This window comes from Sugiyamaella lignohabitans, chromosome A (assembly GCF_001640025.1).
Source record: "Sugiyamaella lignohabitans strain CBS 10342 chromosome A, complete sequence".
In the NCBI taxonomy this organism is placed as follows: Eukaryota; Fungi; Ascomycota; class Dipodascomycetes; order Dipodascales; family Trichomonascaceae; genus Sugiyamaella; species Sugiyamaella lignohabitans.
In genome coordinates, this window is record NC_031672.1 from 3913071 (window position 1) to 3933623 (window position 20553).

General features: G+C 49.4%; 4 protein-coding genes across 4 annotated transcripts; 1 reads left to right on the top strand and 3 right to left on the bottom strand.

Moving 5' to 3' along the window:
• Window positions 1-736: 736 nt before the first annotated feature.
• RIM101 (alkaline-responsive transcriptional regulator RIM101) lies at window positions 737-2800 on the bottom strand (the record flags this gene model as incomplete). Its single annotated transcript, XM_018878109.1, has 1 exon — window positions 737-2800. One exon carries the CDS (start codon window positions 2798-2800, stop codon window positions 737-739), a length of 2064 nt encoding a protein of 687 aa, XP_018735446.1.
• Window positions 2801-5310: 2510 nt separating this feature from the next.
• TEF1 (translation elongation factor EF-1 alpha) lies at window positions 5311-6387 on the bottom strand (the record flags this gene model as incomplete). Its single annotated transcript, XM_018878110.1, has 1 exon — window positions 5311-6387. The coding sequence occupies one exon, from the start codon at window positions 6385-6387 to the stop codon at window positions 5311-5313; it is 1077 nt and encodes a 358-aa protein (XP_018735447.1).
• A 5055-nt stretch (window positions 6388-11442) lies between these two features.
• On the bottom strand, window positions 11443-14206 carry ASG1 (Asg1p; the record flags this gene model as incomplete). The annotated part of the gene is made up of 2 exons (XM_018878111.1): window positions 11443-13890; window positions 13949-14206. 2 exons carry the CDS (start codon window positions 14204-14206, stop codon window positions 11443-11445), a joined length of 2706 nt encoding a protein of 901 aa, XP_018735448.1.
• A 3351-nt stretch (window positions 14207-17557) lies between these two features.
• FKH2 (forkhead family transcription factor FKH2) lies at window positions 17558-20182 on the top strand (the record flags this gene model as incomplete). Its single annotated transcript, XM_018878113.1, has 1 exon — window positions 17558-20182. One exon carries the CDS (start codon window positions 17558-17560, stop codon window positions 20180-20182), a length of 2625 nt encoding a protein of 874 aa, XP_018735449.1.
• Between the last annotated feature and the right edge of the window lie 371 nt (window positions 20183-20553).

The following is a 20553-nucleotide window of genomic DNA, read 5'->3' on the forward strand; positions in this document are numbered from 1 at the left end:
GAAATTGAATATTTCAAGTGTAACGGAAAAGCCGAGTTCATAGAAGCCCAGCGTGGTGGCCAGACAACATTCCACGGGCCTGGTCAGCTGGTAGTCTACCCCATAATTGATCTACGAGAGGCCGGTATCAAGGTCCGCTGCTACGTGCGACTGCTCGAAAACAGCATCATCGAGACCCTCGAAACCTATAATATCAAATCGTTCATCACAGACGACACCGGAGTCTGGGTATCCGACAAAGAAAAAATCGCGGCTATTGGCATACACGTCAGACGAAGCATCACCTCACATGGCCTGGCCCTCAACGTCAACACAGATCCGTTCTGGTTCGACCGCATTGTAGCCTGTGGTCTGCCTGACAAGTCCACCACGACCATGGCCCAACTCGGAGCGTCAAATGCCACAATTTCCGACGTCGCCAACACCCTCGCTCACCGGCTCGCATCCAACCTCAAAATGAACCTCCAGCCCATCACATCCATACCGACTCTCTAGAAATACTGGGGAGTGCTCTGCCTCCGGCGGCTGGGGCTCCGCTCCAGACCCCGTGGCTCCTGCTTCGCAGGAGATTGCTGGGACCGTCGGCATGACACGACTCGAGCACAGCGAGAGGAGCAGCGGGGTCTGGGGCAGAGCCCCAGCCGCCGGAGGCAGGGTCGGGTTCGTCAATAAAATAGCATTTCGTTAATATCTAATAAATACATAGCCCAAATAAAAAATAATAAAATAGATTGCTTTAGTAAGCAGCAACACTGGGGTACAGCTGGGTGGACGCGGACGACGAGGCGTCCTTTTCGACGTGCTTGGCTTGCTCTTCCTTGAGCAGCTCGGCAATGACTTTTCGTAGAGCAGCAACGATGTTGAGGTGTTTGGTCATCTGCTCTTTGGCGTCAGGCTCCTCGGAATCGCTGCCACTTTCGCTGTCAGATTTCTTGTCCTCGATATCGACCTTCTTTAGAGAATCTGTCAGGTCGTCAACAGACGTAGAGGATGAAGGTGGAGCAGCACGCTGACTCACGCCAACTGACTGTCTCTTTGAGTAGTCGTATTCGTACCGGCTGGCAATTTGTGGATATCCAGCGTTGAAGTCTGTAGAAGAGTTCAACACGGGATACATACTCGTTGACGAAGATGTTGTCGTTGGTGCTGGACCCAGTTTCTGTGGATAGTTGTGGGTAACAGGGTACGACGACTGGTGATTGTACGAATGTGCTGGTAGTTGTTGGTGTTGAGGTTGCACCATTGGCTGCTGTGGTTGTTGTTGTGGTGGTTGTGGTTGTGTCTGTAAAGGCAGTCTTTGGTTGTAGCTGTACTGGTCTTCGCTAGAGCTGGCTGAAGAAACAGACGAGCCCGAGTAGTTGCTGTAGATGTTTGAAGACAGTTGTGATAGGAACTGGTCGGCATCCAGTAGCTCTTGAGTTGATCGGAACGATGGCAGAGCTCGGCTGGAGTTGTTCATATTGGCAGCAGGAGCACTGACAGGATTCGATTGCATGGCAGTTTGCGAACTCACTGGCTTACTGACCGGATCAGAGTAGTAAGTATATCCCCATGTATTTGGCGAGATGGTCAGAATAGACTCCATTGATGACAGTCGGTTAGACATCTCATTTGAATAGATTGGAGCAATTCGTGATCTCTTAATATCGTCAAATAGATCAGCAGTGGCATCAAAAGCACGCTTTCTGTTAGGTGAAGGCTCTTCATATCCGCTGGTATATCGACTGGGTTGCTGCTGGTGCTGTTGTGGAGGCGATTGGCGAGTCATTTGTGGAACAGCAGGACTGTATCCTTGGGACGACATCATTGGCTGTTGCGAGTACAATGGTGGATATGGATATTCAGCAGGTCCACTGTTCATACTCACTAAAGCAGGAATAGGTTGATGAGGTTGTAAAGGATAAGAACCTGGAGCAGAGCCTGGTTGTCCATAGAGATACTCTCTTTTAAGTGAAGGTACTCTAGATACTAAAGTATCGTCAGCATGGGTCTTGACATGCTTTTTCAGATCCTGGGGTCGCTTGAATGTCTTTTTGCAGAATTCACACTTGTATGGTTTAAGAGGCACATGCACTCGAATGTGTGAAGTGATATGATCTCTCTTAACTGTGATGACACGGCAGCTGTCCCATCTACAAGCGAGGGAAAGATTGTTGGTACATCTTCTGCCTACATGGGCCTCACACAAGTGGTTATACAGGTCTTCAGGAGTAGGAAAACTCTCTTGACAAGTCAGCCATTTGCATCTCAACACAGGTTCGGCAGAGTAGCTAGCATCGTACATGCTTGAATTAGGTGAGTTGTTAGGTAGTGACTTTGGAGACATTGACGATTCTCCCTTTGAACTACCCAAACTATTAGGAGTTGCTCCGTCATATTCACCTGGAGGGGTAATAGAGTCCAGAGCACCGAGTGCTGGAGGTGGTTGGTTGTCGCCAACCACATCCTGAGCAGAAATAGGTGGAGATGGCAATAATTCGTAATTAGCAGCAGCTGCTGCGGCAGCGGCGGCTGCAGCATGAATAGATTCTGAAGCCAGCTTCATTTGTTGTTGGTCACCAGTGTGAATATTGGTATTTGGAGTTGCTACCAATGAATCTATAGAAGAAACCGAGGTAGCCGAGGCTCCTGAAACTGATGACTTGGGGGTTGTTGGCGAGCCTTCAGACTGAGCTGGTGATGTTACTGGCACTGTCAAGGTCGAGTTGGTTTGGAACTCATGTGTCTCGCCTAAAACACCACTATTTTGTGTGGTATAGGTGTTGGTGTATAGTGTTTGATATGGAGCTGAATTGTTCATTGTCGATGTATATTACAAGTCGGAGTAGACAGGTCGAAATGGACTAGTTTGGTTTGACTAGTTTAAACAAAGTCTGAACGCTGGTATAATCGAGCTATGATGAGCTGATTAAATACAGAGAATATCGGGTCGTGAAGCAGAGATGCCGCACTAGTTTTGGAGCAGAAAGTATGAGGCCGCTGATGGCAGTCTTCTTAAAAATTTCCTAATCCCTTAGCAGGTACGTTGCTGGTACGGTGCTGGTGTGTTTATATTAGAAGACTGACCGGCTCACCGGGTACCGCTTTCTGTTATTTAGAATGTACTTTTAGACAAAAAAAAACCTAAAAGCCAGAACCACAATCGACAAGATATATCGCTATGGCGAAAACCGAACCACTAATAACAAGATCGAGAGGGGCTCCCTATTCTACTAGCGAGTTGAGATGTTTGTTGATAGAAAAGCCAGCAAAGGAAACTTGTTTAAACTATCGGGTAGCCGAAAGTACCGAGTGGGACGATTTTATAAACAAAAAATATCCAACCGAAATAACAGCGCAAAAACTGAAGCGAAAATACAACAAAAAGTAGGCCGCGTGGTTAAGTTACCGTTAGTTTAGACGCCATCCCGCCCCATGGCACCCCGGTCCTTATATAATTACGGCATAAAAAAATGCCAAGAGATTTTGTTAGACTTGGTGTCTGGCTAATAACAATAGCGAGGTATGACACCTAACCCAGAAAAGTTTAGGCTGTAAACGATCCAATGCTGCGCCCACAGCAGCCTGGGCAAGGGCCATGTCTGTAAAAAGCAAGGATTCAGGTTTGTCGGCAGTCAATCATATCATTCGATGCTGTCGAGCCCTGCCGGATATGCTTACTGCAACCGGTTTTAATGGGGGGCCGACTGACTATCCTGTACTACAGTGCTGCTGGCGCTGCTGGCACTGCTGGCCGGCGTGCAGCTGTCGTTCAACGCTGCACCGAAAACGTTCATCCGGCCCAGAAATAGCATCACTCACTAATGTGCTTAAAACTGGCCTTATCCTATCTGTAACTGCCTGTAACTGTCTGTAATCATGGGCGAAACCGTTAGCAGAATAATCATCACCACATTCTTCCCACCCAGTCATCAGGCGGTTTTCAAAAACATCTCAGGTGATGTCAGCCAACATACTCCCGCGCGGTATAAACCTATTTTCATCTCTTTACGCCCTTGGCATGCAACCTGGATCGATACCACGACGCTAGCTTCAGCCAACCGATTCCATCCAAACACTAACCAGCCAGCCAATCTCGTTCCAAGTCTTCGTTGTCTGAATTTTATCAACTCTCACTTCCAGGTTCCTCATTCCTCAAACGGCATGGCACCCACAATGTCTCAGATAAATGAGCTCGGCCCAGACCTGCCTCATACCGGGCATCGTGCGACTGCCCAGCATCTGCTGTCCAAGCTTATCGGGAGTGCTGATGGGGGAGGTCATGCCTCCGGCGGCTGGGGCTCCGCCCCAGACCCCGCGGCTCCTCTCGCTGCGCTCGAGTCGGGCTTGGGGGTGCCCCTTTTTGAGTGGGAGTAGCCGGTTTTAGTGAGTTTTGGGGGTTGCTGGCCCTGCTGGTGTGACCCGTGTCATGGTGCTGATGCCAGACATGGGACTGTTGATTTTGAATACCCATGCATTAATGTATATGCACCTGAAAAGTGACGTGATAATATTCTCGTCGGTCAGTCTATCAGCAGCCTGCTACACTTTAATTCTATCACCGAGACCCGGGCTGGCAGGTGCCCACCGCCCAGTCTGTGGATCTCACCCGTATCCAGACCGTTTCTACCACTTCACACAGCCCTGTCTCCGACACCGGCCACCTCCTCCTTCTCTTCGTCCGCTCCTCAACCACACCCCTCCACGATCCTAGCAAACTCCTGCGAAGCAGGAGCCACGGGGTCTGGGGCAGAGCCCCCAGCCGCCAGAGGCACACGACCCCGCCGATGCGTTAACCGATGGGTATGCACCAGCACGGGCTGATAATGCACTCAAGGGCCCTGTGGGGACCCCCATTTTTGCGTTTCTGTTCTCGTCGCTGGTGGGTCTTGGCACCGGGCATTCCCCCCGTGGGAGTGTGTGCTGCCTCCGGCGGCTGGGGCTCTGCCCCAGACCCCGTAGCTCGCTTCGCTCGTTCGTCAGGGGACGTTCATGAACCTCCGTCCACCCGCGAGAAAATCTCCTGCGAAGCAGGAGCTACGGGGTCTGGGGCAGCGCCCCAGCCGCCGGAGGCAGCCAGCACCCACTCGGAAAACAGTACACTAACCTTCCTCAATCCCTGTTAGAATCCGAAGGGGCACCAGGGTCTGGAGAGCGCCCAAGACCGCCGGAGGCAGTAGCACCGAGTAAAAGTTTTTTTTTTTTTAATTTTTTATTAATAAAATACCTAGACTTAAATTTTTTAAAAGACCACTTTCTAAACAGTCAGCCAGGACCGGCTGCTTATCCAACGGTTGTTTTTCAATTATCTAATCATCAGTCTGAGATAATTTATTTCTTGGCAGCCTTTTGAGCAGACTTGGTAACCTTACCAGCAGCTTGAGACTTGTCAACAGACTTGATGACACCGACGGCGACAGTGACACGCATGTCACGGACGGCGAAACGACCAAGAGGAGGGTACTCAGTGAAGGCCTCAACACACATGGGCTTGGTGGGGATCATCTTAACGATGGCAGCATCACCGGCCTTGACGAACTTAGGAGAGTCCTCAGTCTTCTTACCAGTACGTCTGTCGATCTTCTCAATGAGCTCGGCGAACTTACAGGCAATGTGGGCAGTGTGACAATCCAAGACTGGAGAGTAACCAGCAGAGATTTGACCAGGGTGGTTGAAGATGATAACTTGGGCGTTGAAAGAAGCACATCCTTGAGGAGGATCGTTCTTAGAGTCACCACAGACGTTACCACGTCTGATTTCCTTGACGGAAACGTTCTTGACGTTGAAACCAACGTTGTCACCGGGAAGACCCTCAACAAGTTGCTCGTGGTGCATCTCGACGGACTTGACTTCAGTGGTGACACCAGCGGGGGCAAAGGTAACAACCATACCGGCCTTGATAACACCAGTCTCAACACGACCGACGGGCACAGTTCCGATACCACCAATCTTGTAAACATCTTGGAGGGGAAGACGGAGGGGCTTGTCGGAAGGTCTCACAGGAGGCTCAATAGAGTCAATGGCCTCGAGAAGGGTCTTACCCTTAACGACACCACTGGCCTTGGTCTCCTTTTGCCATCCCTTGTACCAAGGACAGTTGGTAGAGGCCTCAATCATGTTGTCACCGTTCCAACCAGAGATGGGGACGAAAGCAACAGTCTTGGGGTTGTAACCAACCTTCTTGATGAAGTTGGAGGTCTCCTTGACGATTTCCTCGAAACGGGCCTCGGACCACTTGACGGAGTCCATCTTGTTGACAGCAACAATAAGTTGTCTGACACCAAGGGTGAAAGCAAGAAGAGCGTGCTCACGGGTTTGACCGTCCTTGGAGATACCAGCCTCGAACTCACCGACACCACCAGCAATGATAAGGATGGCACAATCGGCTTGAGAAGTACCGGTAATCATGTTCTTGATGAAATCACGGTGACCGGGAGCATCAATAACAGTAACGTAGTACTTAGGAGTCTCGAACTTCCAGAGAGCAATATCAATAGTGATACCACGCTCACGCTCGGCCTTAAGTTTGTCAAGGACCCAAGCGTACTTGAAAGAACCCTTACCGAGCTCGGCAGCCTCCTTCTCGAACTTCTCGATGGTACGCTTGTCAATACCACCACACTTGTAGATCAAGTGACCAGTGGTGGTAGATTTACCGGAATCGACGTGTCCAATGACGACGACGTTAACGTGAGTCTTTTCTTTACCCTATTATTTAGTTAGTATTGACTCCAAAAACATTATCATAACTTTGGGTTACTACTCAACTGCAACTATGTTCGCATGCATGGTTGATCTTTTTTCAGCTGGAAAATTTTTTTCTTCCCACCCCATAAAATTTCCAGGGTAAGGACATTATTCGAGTTTTTTCACTGTTCTGGCAACTTCCTTATCAGCCACAAGAGCATTCGAATATCTGATCTTTCAATGTGGCAACTTTTTACGTATCATCTAAAATACCAAAAATTTGGTATTTGAAAAAAAACATAATAAAATTAAGTCACTCACAAATAATGGAAATCAACAGAAATACTTGAACAACTCATTGTAACTAATAAACCAATCAACCATCTAACAACTGAATATGAAATCGAATCAACTTATTAATCTGATCTATTGAAATGATGCTATCCTCAATTCAATTAGATATCAATCAATAAACTTGAATCACCACCCAAAAAAAATTTGACCCTTATCGCCCGATCCAACTCAATGATAGAAACAAACCAATTGCAAAAGTAATAACCCATTGCCGACTAATTGGCAAAGCCACTTACCATTTTTAATAAATTAGCTTAATAATAAAATACTCAGGAGGAAATGCCTTGATTTCTGGTGTGAGTTGACAAAGAAAAAAAAAGAAGAAGAAAAAGAGATTCAAAAAGATCCGGTGTAGGTAGCCTTTATATATGCGATAGATGCAAACTCCCAAACAGTAGAAAATTTTTCATTGGCAGTAGATCTGGTACCAGTAGGGCGTAAACGCTCGTCTGGGGACCATCATCCAGGGTGTTATACATGGAAAAGCAGGGTAAATCCACTAAATTAGGGGGCAACTGGAGGTACATGAGGGGCTCAACGCAGCCGTCTGAAAAAAAAATTTCTTGCTTGTTGGGCGGCCGGCCAATCAGTGGGGTGAGGTGTCGGCTGAGGTCGTACAGGGCACACTTTACAGGCCGGCTGCTAAATGGGCCCAAAGAAGGCACCCACTGCCCTGCAGCTGACATGATTGCTGGCCGATGTCCGTTTAACCGGTACGGTCTCTGCCATACCACGCGCTCCCAGCCTGCCTGCCACAAGCCAGCTTTCCAACCCGCAGATGGCAGTCAGAATCCAGCCCACAGACCAGCCAGCCAGCCAGTCAGCCAGCCGTCAGTCACGATTGAGTTCTGACCTACAGATCAGATGGTCCCACCAGCGGCAACCATGACTCGCTCTGACAATACAAACCCAATCAGTCATTCAATCAGTCACTCGACACCTGACCGTTCAGTCATACCCAGTCCATTGTCCCCCAATTGTACCCAAAATTGAATGAGTCAGAACCGTCACCCCTCGCAACGACTCTCTACCCTTGAAAGAAATATAATCCCCCCCCTGTGTAACCCCAAGCAAGCCCGGACAAACTACGCATGAAAAACCACCCCTCCAGCCCGATTAAGCTCGCGATTAAACACCTGCAGCCCCAGCACATCAACCGAGTGAAAAGTCCCACCCGCCTAAAATTTTTTTCTGTGGGGTACCTTACGGGCCTGGCTGGGCCGCTGGGTTGGGGGGGGGCCTGCCTCCGGCGGCTGGGGCTACGCCCCAGACCCCCTGGCTCCTCTCGCTTCGCTCGACTCGGGCGTACACGGTCCCAGCAGTCTCCCGATACAGGATCTACCGGTCTGGGGCAGAGTCCCAGCCGACGGAGGAAGGTGACGACCGGATCAATTGACCCCTGCCAATTGAGTTTGGCGAGTGAGTTGTCGAGATCGGTCCGGTTGAAAAAAATCATACCTGCCCTGGCAACGATGGGCTTTGGGCCTGCCAGTCGCAGGATGCGATGCCCGGCAGCAGCACAGACCTGCTGCTGAAATTAAACGGATCAGCTAAAAAAAATTTTTTTCTGCAGGCTGTCTGATTTTCCCGTAGGTGGATGGATGTCCGCTGCCTGTCGAAATTGCTCCGACCCATGTCGGCTGTTGGTGGAGAAACCGCTGGCGATGTGCATGTTCCGTTGCAGGCTCTGGCTGTTTGTTGAGCGTTTCGATCACCCGACTTGGGACGCCAACTCGCTCGTAGACTCAGGCGTGTGAACAATTGCCTTGTCCGCGGCAGATTTCTCGCCTCAGTTCCTTGCATAGAGCATGAAAGTGTTACTTCTCCGATAAATGGATACCAATTGGCAGTCTATCGCTGTAATTTTACTGCTGCTGTGATGCCATTGTTACACTGGTACATATCGATATTTTTAACTTTGTCTCTTTCTCGTGCTCCTGGTAAATAAATCCAGCTGCAATTCCATTCATTCTTATAAAAATACCAATCAGTTGTTTAATTAATTAAAGAGAAAAAGGTAGATATTAATCATACTCTCCTACTCACCCCACTGATTTAATTCACCTACCAGACCGAATAGAACTGCTATATTAAACTCATATATGCAGACCCGCACATCGTGACAAGATCAAATCTGCTGCGGCTCACCAACTGCTACCCTCCAGGGGCCATGTAACCGGTGCCATCCCGCCCCTCAAACCACATATCTTCACACACAATCCACACCTCAACACCCTCTAAAACACACATCAAACCCACCAGATCCACCCTACACTCCCAACCCGCTCATCTTGGGCCCGGCTAGCCTCCGGCGGCTGGGGCTCCGCCCCAGACCCCGTAGCTCCTGCTTCGCAGGAGACTGCTGGGACCGTCGACGCCCGACTCGAGCGCAGCGAGAGGAGCCGCGGGGTCTGGGGCGGAGCCCCAGCCGCCGGAGGCACACCCTTCTGTGGGTCCATATCGCAATGCAGATGATAGTCCAACGGCGGCAGAGGTGCCCAGGAACGAGACCAGCCGGAAAATGGACCGGATATGCATGCATGTGAGGTGTGGTGCATCCGTTGTCAAACCACAGTCAAACTGCGACAGAAATACATGGCCTCAAACACAACTCTAATCGCCGGTGTCTCAGTGCCAGAAGCAGCACCAGGAGCAGCCAAGAGACGGGTGACCTCATTTAACAAATCCCGCTCATTAAAAAAACCACCTTAAAGTGTGATAGTTGAAGTTTGTAGAGAGTGATAGTGGGACCAGATCCCTGTCGGAATGAGATAAGGGGCCGCTGCATACTGAAATCATTTTAGGTTCCAAGTCGGCACTAGCTCGAGCGCATCTGAGATTCATATAAACCTTGCTGCAGGAAGATTACCAGCCCGACGTCGATATTACTGCATAGGCATCCAGCACGCCCATACCGCCATCTGATTCATTCTGGGAGAACAAAGCATAAATACAGGATAGTTTGCTCTGGATTTCTCCACCAACCATCCCTGTTTCGACTCGAGCTGCTCAAATCCATCTTTTGCTACCAGCTACAAGCTCTATTTATTCTACAGACACTTTACATCTTCAGCTATTCTTAGCTACTGAAGGACAGACCAGTAATCGAACACTCACTCGCTCGTTTATGAAAACAGCCTCAAAACTCAACATAGACACTGGAAACTGAACTTTTGGACAGTCTAAACTTTGGAAATATGGGTATAATAACCGACCACGAGCCACAGCCCGACGGTCTGGCCACCAGACCGGTCTCACCATCTGCCAGCCCAGCGGCTGCTACCGAAGGCACCGAACTGCCCAAAAACGAAGACGAAACGCCGTTCTGCTCCACAACATCCAAATGGACCGGCAACTTCGTCGACCTGACACACCTGGCCCGAAAACACTCGCTGAAGTAAGTGGTTGCGGCCTTGCTGCCTCCGGCGGCTGGGGCTCCGCCCCAGACCCCGCTGCTCCTCTCGCTGCGCTCGAGTCGGTTCCGTCGACGGGTCCAGCCATCTCCTGCGAAGCAGGAGCCATGGGGTCTGGGGCAGAGCCCCAGCCGCCGGAGGCACACCCTCCCTTGAAAGTGAGAACTAACAGAGCCCCCCAGTGAACCCCCCCTGGCCGACTGGAATGTGAGAGGGCTGGACTTTCCTCACAATTTCACGGTCAATATTTGTAACCCACTGCTGACGACTGTGGCTGTAGCGGACGCGCCAGACCGGTCGTTGGTTAGTGCTCTTTATATGGATAACGAGGGAAAGGCCCACTCGCTGGGAGAGTCGGCCAAACCGTTTTTCCGGGGTCGGTCGCTACTGCTCGAGTATAAGAATGGCTCGCCATGTATGGACGACGGACTGCCCACACCGTTTCGTATGTCGTCGACGTTTCTGTTTAAATGCGACCGAGACCTTCCTACCACAAAAGAAGCGGCTCTGTCGTTTGTGTCACAATCCAACAACTGCTCGTTCTTTTTTGAAGTGCGCACTCCATATGCGTGTCCCAGTCTCAACTCGCACGAGAGTATGAGCCCCGTATCCATTTTCTTCATCATCACTATAGTGGCCCTTCTGGTCTATTCCACAGGCACCTTCCTCTACCGACCACCAGCGTTCCTCATGCGGTTCCGCACCCAACGAAAACGCGCCGACCACGGCTCACGAGCCCATCTGTCCAAGTCGTACGAAGAGGACTACAGCTAACTATTTATTCTATTTTGCATGCTATCTCGTGGGGTGGTGCTGCCTCCGGCGGCTGGGGCTCCGCCCCAGACCCCGCTGCTCCTCTCGCTTCGCTCGAGTCGGGCGTCGACGGTCCCAGCATCTCCTGCGAAGCAGGAGCCACGGGGTCTGGGGCGGAGCCCCAGCCGCCGGAGGCAGCACCCCCCCAGAGCAGGAAAAGAGTCATTAATATACATTGAAATGGTAATAGGGGAGATTAAAAGTTCATGAAGCTGTTCATGCCCGAGAGCTCGGCGTTTTGCGAGATGAAGTCGTCCCAGCTTCGCGAGGAGAAGATGGACGAGATGCTGCCTCGTCGCACGTCTTCGGGTAGCTCATCGTTGACGGCAGAAGTGGAGTTGGTGGTGCTGGCGAACGGGTCGGACTGGGTAGTGTGGTGTGGTGCAGTGGTGGTGTTGGCAGACTGCATCATGTACGGGGGCAGAAACCGGCCGAACAGCTGGGTGTCGACCTGGTCCATCAGTCCAGGAACGTAGTTTTGTGGAATGAAATCGGTCGACGAGATGGACAGCGCACCGTCGGCAGTGATGGGTTCAATTCCAGTCGCCGTGGTCGTGGTAGCGGCAGGATTGATATCACCAGTTAGAAGTGAAGCATTGTGTTCGCTAGCAGCGTCATTGTCAGAAGTAGCAGCAGTGGTAACTGTTGTAGGATTCGATGAAGTAGTTGTGTTGCTGTTGGCATGGTCGTTGGATGCTGATTGCGTGGCAGGAATTTGGAAACCACCGACAGCAGGGAATCCTTGGGCAAGAAACTCGAGTCGTTCTAAAAGCTTGCCGCCATCAGGGAACACTACACTAGCACGTCGTTGCAGTCCGTCGGCAGAATCGTCTCCTGTTCCATAGTTGGCGACCTCAGGCATCGACACTGAGCTTACAATAGCACTGTTGATGTTTTCTGATCCGGCAGCAGCCCCTTCTTTAGTAGCAAGTGCGTTTCGAAGCTTGGCTGTTCGCTTGTTCAGCTGGTCAAACATTCCGTTGAGAAGATTGTATGTCCTGGATGCAGACGTACTGTTGTCTTTCAACTTGTCTAGAGCACTCTTTCCAAGCTCGGCATCCAGCTGGACTTCAAGAGCATCGGGTTCGTTGAAATTCTCGTGCGAATAAAACACTAAGCAGGCCACCGAGAAAAACACCGTGTAGACAGAAAACCAGTATGCTCCATTAAGCATCTCGTGAGACACCATATCATGAGCAATGTGAACCACTTGTCTGGAAACGACAATACACTTTCGGGCGTAATACTTTGCTCTCTCATCCCCATAGTTAGCTGCTGGTTGGTGACCATGACCATAGCTGGGACTGAGATAATGGATAAACGGTCGATAGAGTAATATCAGCACATAACAATAAGCCAGACTGAGCAGTCTGTTTGCTTTTAGATATTCTGCTCTTACATCAGCACCGTGTTTTAATTGATCAGGAAGCGACTGTTGCCATTCGTCAATCTCCTTTTCCAGCTCCACGATCTTAGAGTAAGTGATACTGGATGCTTTGCCAGGATGTTCACCGTTGGTGCTGGAATTAGATGTAGTTCCAGTGGGGTTGTTGACGGTAGAAGACACTCCACCTGGATTCACTGGATAGATTTTCTTCAAAATATGGCCTAAAATCGTCATGAGTCTTGTATGGGCATTGGCAATACCAGCAGACGACAGTTTGTTTTCCTTTTGTGGGTAGTAAGCGTCTTCAGTGATATTTTCATCATCGATTTCTTCGGGCAGATCCTGGTCGAAATCTTCTTCACTGATGCTAAGAGGCAGACCAAGAACAGAGTTTACATACACATCCATTTTCCGAATAGTCCAGAACAGCCGTTTCCTGGTTTCCAAGTCGATTGGATTGAAGTTATAATTGACTTTACGATGTAGACCGGCTCGTAGTGCCGCTCGAAGAGCTATTCCAATATATGAATAGCACGTCGATAGACGAGCTGAGCACTGTAGAAACAGGATCATCATGACTATCGACTGAATAGCATGCACATCCCGGGTATCTGTTATATCGATGAGTCGTCTGGCAGCCACAAAGTATTTATATCCTTCACTGGCGTCTTTAAATCCCAATTGTTCGCTCTTATCCATGGAAAAGAGCACACCCACCGCCATAATCGAGTACACCAGCGGTAATATCCGATACTGCTTATCAGTATAATCTTCAGGCTCCGATTCATACAGTAAATCCAGGTCTCGAATGAACGATGGTCGGTGATAAAACCGGAACAACACACATGCATTCTCCCATACTGCCTCGATCAACTGCACCGCGACAAACTTCGGTGGCAGAATGATCCTGAACTCAGCTGAGTTGTCGCTGCTCGGTGACTGAAGCACCGAACCGGCATTCGACTCACTTCGCAGAGCAGCGAATCCTGCTGCTGGTGACCGTTTACTTTTAGAAGCACTAGTAGCGGCACTGGCTCCCGGCGTGCCTGACTTGACACTGGCCAACGCGGCCTGTAAATCAAAAGTCGGCGAATAAATATCAACCCCCGGTAGCAACTGCTCAAGAACCGACTCGGCACACTTCAACTTCGTCTCAGTCTTCAACCCGTCCGGTGCTTTCTTTCTGTTCGACGGCTGGTCGTAAGTACACTCGTACGAATACACCGAACAGTGGGTACATGGCTGCTTGCCATCGCACTTGACTTTCTTCTTCCTGCCTGATCCTTGTTAGTGCACTGACTGGGGGGTTTCAGACAGCCTCCGGCGGCTGGGGCTGCGCCCCAGACCCCGTTGCTCCTGCTTCGCAGGAGATTGCAGGGACCGTCGACGCAACCGACTCGAGCGAAGCGAGAGGAGCAGCGGGGTCTGGGGCGGAGCCCCAGCCGCCGGAGGCACGTCCGGTACTTACACTCGTCACAGGCACGAATGACCCGCTTTCGTTTTCGTCCGTCGCTCGAGAACTCGCTCTGTACCTCGTAGTCGAGGACAGGGTAGCTACCGACCACGGGAGCATTGGTTGCTGGGTGTTGTCCGTGGAAGTGGCCCGGCAGGGGCTGCATGCCAGGTACCATGAGCGGGATTCCGCCCGGTAGTGACTGGAGTTGGAGGGGATTTGGATGTGGCATCGAGAAGCTGCCGTTGCCCGCTAGATGATGTGGTTGTTGAGGAGGTGGTGGATGGCCGCCGGCACCGTTGCCGTTGCTATTGGCATCCTCGTAGTAGAAGTTCGGATCCATATCTGACAAATGAGTTCTCTCTTCAGTCAGCTCAATCTTATTTTTGGTAGTAATGACAGGAGTAATAACTGTGTTGAATGATTCAAGCGAGTGGGGTCTTGAGATCGGTCTGGACTTGCGAGTTTATTCGTGCTGTGCCCTGGACTCTACTGGTTCTTGGCTCTTGGCACTTCGTTTATTCTGTATTCAGTCCTTATCACGTCACAAAACCGATACTTCTCAAATGTGATATCCTTGACAAAACCAGTTCGTGCGTTTTATGCAGCCAAACCAGAATTGACGTGAACTGAACTGCTTCGTCAGCTGCTATGCTTGTCGTGAATGTGCACCAAAATGTGTACTCCAATCCAATGAGAATATATAATATCAGTTCCAGATGCCAGTTCCAATACTCCAATATTCTGACTTCCGAAATTCCAGAGTTGATTAAACAAATCTGAAAATTCGAAGAAAATGTTCTTCAGACAGACGAAGATCCTATCCTATATATATGTATATATATTGTGACCCCCAATGTACAATTACCAAGATCAATTTTATCTTGATGCTGTGCGTCGCATATGAAAATGACAAGCCTTGAAACCCAAAACCCGTGCAGTTGGTCATAATTCAGTTTTGTTTAGGTTAGTCCGTCCGCATTTACAAGGACAGATGCACTGCAGGTTTCTGCTGACAGGGTCGCACCCTAACCTGGAGCCAGCAGGAGAGGGCACGGACCACAAGATCTCCGCGATCTGAGCGAAGGTAACTCATCTCCGAGATCAGTCAATCATCATTCATGATCCGAATCCGATTCAACCGTTTTTGCCGTTGTTCTTATCGCTTTGCTGTTATCGTTGTTGTCGTTATCTCAGAAGTAAACAGATGAACTGAATAATATCAAAGTTATCATTGGCATTTTTGCTCCACCTAAGTTTAGTTACATTTAGAGAAATTGTTGCTGGAGCTCGATTCATGTTCGCTCGACATGCTTACCTCCAACGGGCTGCATGCACCTTCTTCCAGATTGGAAGTTTTCTAGAGGCAGATTCTGACCCTGGACTCCGAGTTGCCCCGGATAGGCTCCTACCTCGGAACGAGGTCGGATACCATGACACACTCGCACCTAATGAACTTGAGCGATTAGTCATATTGTCGGTATATCGCTGAGACTGGATGTGAATCTGGTCCCTAAACCGTCATTTAGGTTTGCGGATCGCCATTTCTTCAATTCTTAGCTCACAGCTCACAGCTCACACTTCACAGATTACAAAACACACTTCCACAGCTTTTGAACCCATTCGCTAATTGACCAGAAAACTTCTTTTTCTGAAAAAAAATTCCGTGCATCGTTTAGTAGCAAATGTTACGAAAATGGAAAGCAAATAAGTCAAGCAGAGTGGGGAAGCGAAAATGGGGGTACAACGGGGGTATAATTAGAAGTGCACACTACGTCAACGGATGCATTTACACACGGCACGATGCACAGGAACTTCTTTCTATATGCAGTTAGAAGCAGTTTGTTTCATTGCCAAGAACTGTTTGGCATAATTTTAATATTCCTCAAACCGTTCCTGGCGAACCCGAGTTTCCGACTCCAACATCCAAGCATGACCACAACCTATGCGGAAGATCCGCACTGATCCGACCGTGCGGCGCTTATCTCTGACGCAGGGCCCCCTTCCAAAACCACGCCCCGGCTCCGGCACCACTCGGCACGACCCACTATTCCCCTGATCACCCCTCCTCCAAAACGTTCGAAACTGGGCGTTACCGACACTCACGCTCCGTATGCTCACGAACACGGGGAGGCGGGGGTCAGCCTCCGGCGGCTGGGGCTCTGCCCCAGACCCCGTAGCTCCTGCTTCGCAGGAGACTGCTGGGACCGTATACGTCCGACTCGAGCAGCGAGAGGAGCAGCGGGGTCTAGGCAGAGCCCCAGCCGCGGAAGCAGGGTCCGGGTTAGGGCTGCAGGATCCGGATGCAGGTTCATGGGATCGCTGCGTTTCTGCAACAAAGTTTCAGTGAGATAAGGGCGATGGTGGATTACAATTAGGTTTATCGTTCGGCAAAATACAGTTTGCTCGGATGGCTTTGTGTGATAATGAGGACGGTGGGTCATATGGAGCGTCTGCTAGGGGGCTGTTAGACAGTGTTTGTGGAGTGGTGGTTGGTGGGAGTGTCGGATGAGGGTCGAGTGAGTCTGCAATGGCTGGCCATGCATCGAAGACGCCATCGCCGTGCGATCGAGATGTCACTGTCCATACAGGCATGTACTTCCGCGGTCGGCAGGCCAGGATGATCTTGAAAACATCTTTCGTTCTGGCCTGTATTTGATTAAAAAACAGCTGGACATAGCTAATTGTACCGAAATAGCTTCGTTAGTTGCGAACTTCCTCGGTTCGGGTGTGGAGATGGTGCAATTGCGGGAAATGAACTGGTTCAGAGAAGTGAGAACGCCTCACCCGCCGCGCAAGATATTGCATGGTTACCCTAGTAACGGCGAGACAAGAAGAAACAGTTTCCTTGGGAAAAAAAAAACATTGCTTAGTTGTGTACAGTCGAGATTGAAATTTTGTATTTGTTTTGAAAGCGTATCGGTAGAAACACAGTCAGCAACGGCATCCGGAAAGGACGTGCAACGCTTGATATCTCAGTAGACCTTGATATTAACTGATTTTATCCACTGAGTGGGTTTTTGGCTACCGCTAGTTTGCGTCACAAGAAAGGAAGGATATAAATATTGGTTTCCTTTGTAAGTGCGTCACCACGTTGTTGTCAACAAACGACCAGTCAAACTGACCAACAAAAGTACACAACACTGCTATAACTGTTTGGAAAATCCCACAAAACAACTTCTACTCTGGGTCACTCTTTCAAAGTGCATAGAAATTGCTTGAATTTTGGTGTGGGTCCATCTTGCATTGACTAAAACGGAACTTGCAATCAATCATTGCCGACGATACTAGTAGCATATTTTTCCTAGGATATACCGACAATTTTGGCGACACAAGAGACTTATCGAGTATTATTCTGTTGGGTTGGACATTGTGCTGGTTACTTTTTTCCGGCTCGGACTTCACATAAAGACACAAACAACAACAGTCCGTTTCTGATAGGATTTTGTTTTTTGGGTTGAACTATGAAAGATGAGCACTAAAAGTAAAGGGTCTCCAAGTAAACGCCGGCACGTTTCACGTGCTGAGTCTTCGGCTGAAAAAGATGTGATAGTGAAGAGTGACGACAGTAAAGATGATCAACACTCGGGGTCAGCAACTGGTGATGTTGGAGTGGGCCAATCACTACAAAAACAGTCTGCTTCTCCCAAACGAAGAAAAGTGCCCAGTCTAAACACAGCTCCAGATTTGTCAGTCGAATCTAATGCTCCAGTAGTATCCGCACCTTCCGCAGATGAGATCAACTCTATCATTGCAAATCTGGCTCTGCCAGATCCTAATATTCAGGTGGCAATCGACCATGCCAATCACAAGACATCTAACACTGAGGTGCAAGCCTATGCCAAGTTAGCAGGTGCTAATTGGACTTATTATGTACAAAGTTTACGGGTCATTATTGGACGTTCATCTGAGCCATCGACGTCGACTAGTGGTGATCAGAATGGCGCCGAGCAAGTCCAGATAGATTTGGGTCCTGCAAAAGTTGTTTCTCGTCGTCACGCATCTATTCAGTATAACCAGGACGGCAGATACTGGGAGCTGACCATTCTCGGTCGTAATGGTGCTAGAATCGATAAAGTGTCGCATAAGGAGGGAACAACTCGGTTATTCAGTGGTAATATCATCGATATAGGTGGTGTTCAAATGATGTTTGTATTGCCTGATGTCGAGCCAAGAGTGGCTAGTAGCTTTTTAAACGCTGCCAGACGCTTTTCTCCAAGAGTTAATAATGTTGTACCATCGCAGCAGGCTTCATCACAAAGTTCCGAAGCTGCTGCAGCTGCTGCCGCAGCGGCTGGTTTAGTATCATTGTCACCAGGCCGGAATCAGCAGGGTGTACACAAGTTTGAAAATTCAACAGGGCCATCTAACGAGCAAAAACAAGACTATGTGGCTGCTGCTACATTAGCTGGTGCTGCTGCTTATGCTTCAAGCGTAAATGGTCAAGGTGGAGCTGGTGCTTATGCTAATAATGCAGCATACCCTCGTGGAGTAGCTATGATCACTCGACCTCAAGTACGAGGAGTTCTTCAAACCAGTCATTATGTTGATCAGGATCTCAGTGCTGATGATGCTAAGGATATCAAACCTCCATACAGTTATGCGACAATGATCACCCAGGCCATTATGTCGAGTGAAGAAATGATGCTGTCTTTGGCAGATATCTACGAGTGGATCATGCACCGCTACTCATTTTACCGACATTCGAAATCGGGATGGCAAAACTCAATTCGTCATAATCTATCGCTTAACAAAGCATTTGAAAAGGTTCCTAGAAAAGCCAATGAAGCTGGTAAGGGTATGAAATGGCAAATCAACGACCAGTACAAGGTTGAATATATGCAAAAAGCCAATCTGAGTAAACCAGGTAGAATGAGACTGTCTCCTATGGCCAAGCAGCAAATCCAATTCCCTCAACATCCTCAACAACAGCAACAACAGCAACCTCCACCACCACCTATGCTACAGCACCAGCATCCACAACAGCCTCCGCTCCAGCAACAGCATCAACAACCCCCTCCATTGGCACTTCAGCAGTTGCAAAACCACACTTCACAACCACCTTCGGTTCAGCTGAATCCTATTCAAAATCTGCCTCCAGGAGTTCCTGGTACACAACAGGTTCAACCTCCGTCGTTGGCTCATAATAATAGTACATTACCACCACCTATCCCGACAGGAGGATACCAAACACTTCCGCCACTAAATATGTCACCATTCCCAATGTTGCAACCACGTAACGACAAAGAAGACAGCAAGCTGGATGCTGGCTTCGTTACACCTCAAAAACCCAAGACCACGGTAGACGTGCCCTACTCTGATCAGTACGGACTGGCTACCACACCCGGCAACAATGATAACAATAATAATAATACTAGTGGTAGTGTTGCCAATACCTCGCCAACATTACTACCCTCTCCCCAGAGAGGCTACATGGGCAGTTCGACAGCAGCTACTGGTCAGATCTCTCAATTAGAGGCATATACCCCAGAACGAGGTAGTCGTGGTGGCAGTATGGGTCATCAATCCAAGCCATCGTCCAATGGTAGTGTTATTGGTGATACTAATGCATCCGGTCCTGGTGCAGAAACCGGTGAATCTGGCAGTGGAATAAATGCGACTGGTGATTCTGGTGCGAATAATGCTGGTAGCGGTGGAGACGGTTCTGGAATAGCTGGGTCATCAGCCAACAGTGCTGCCACTGTAGGAGCTAGCTCTACAGGAACTGGTACTAGTTCAAGTAATGGTAACTCATCAGGCCAGCAGCAACTCAATCCACCCACACCATTTGGTCAGTTTGTGGGTATGACACCAGCCAGACAGACTTCACAATTGCAACTTGCGCCACCATCATCAGCACAACAACAGCAATTGCCATCGTCGTTCATGCCAGGTAGCTCGCCTGCTCCGTTCTGGAAAATGACGCAATTCTCGTCGACACCAATACGATCGAGCGAATTCTCGCCTTCGAAGTTCTCGTCACCACCAGTGTCTTCGCAAATCGAGCGACGCAACGACGGCTCGGACGATACCATAGGCGACCTCCAAGATGTGGACCTCACACGGTATGGAAAAAAGAAGCAACAGCTTTGGTAACAAAAGCGTCTCCCTGCCAAATAGCCTCGCAAAATCCGTCTTTGTATTTATATTTTTTTGACTGTTCCTCCTCGCTCCTCTCCATTTTGTTTCTAATTATTTATTTACGCAGAACGTGCTCCTTCTGAATGCATAGCATGTCCTAAACAAAGATACGATTAATATATACCCGGCTTAGCTACCACGATTAGGCACAGCTCTAGTTCGTGGTACAGCTATCGATAGCTGACAGACTGCCTCCGGCGGCTGGGGCTTCGCCCCAGACCCCACTGCTCCTCTCGCTTCGCTCGAGTCGTCACCTGGACGGTTCCAGCCATTTCATGCGAAGCAGGAGCGATGGGGTCTGGGGCAACGCCCCAGTAGCCGGAGGC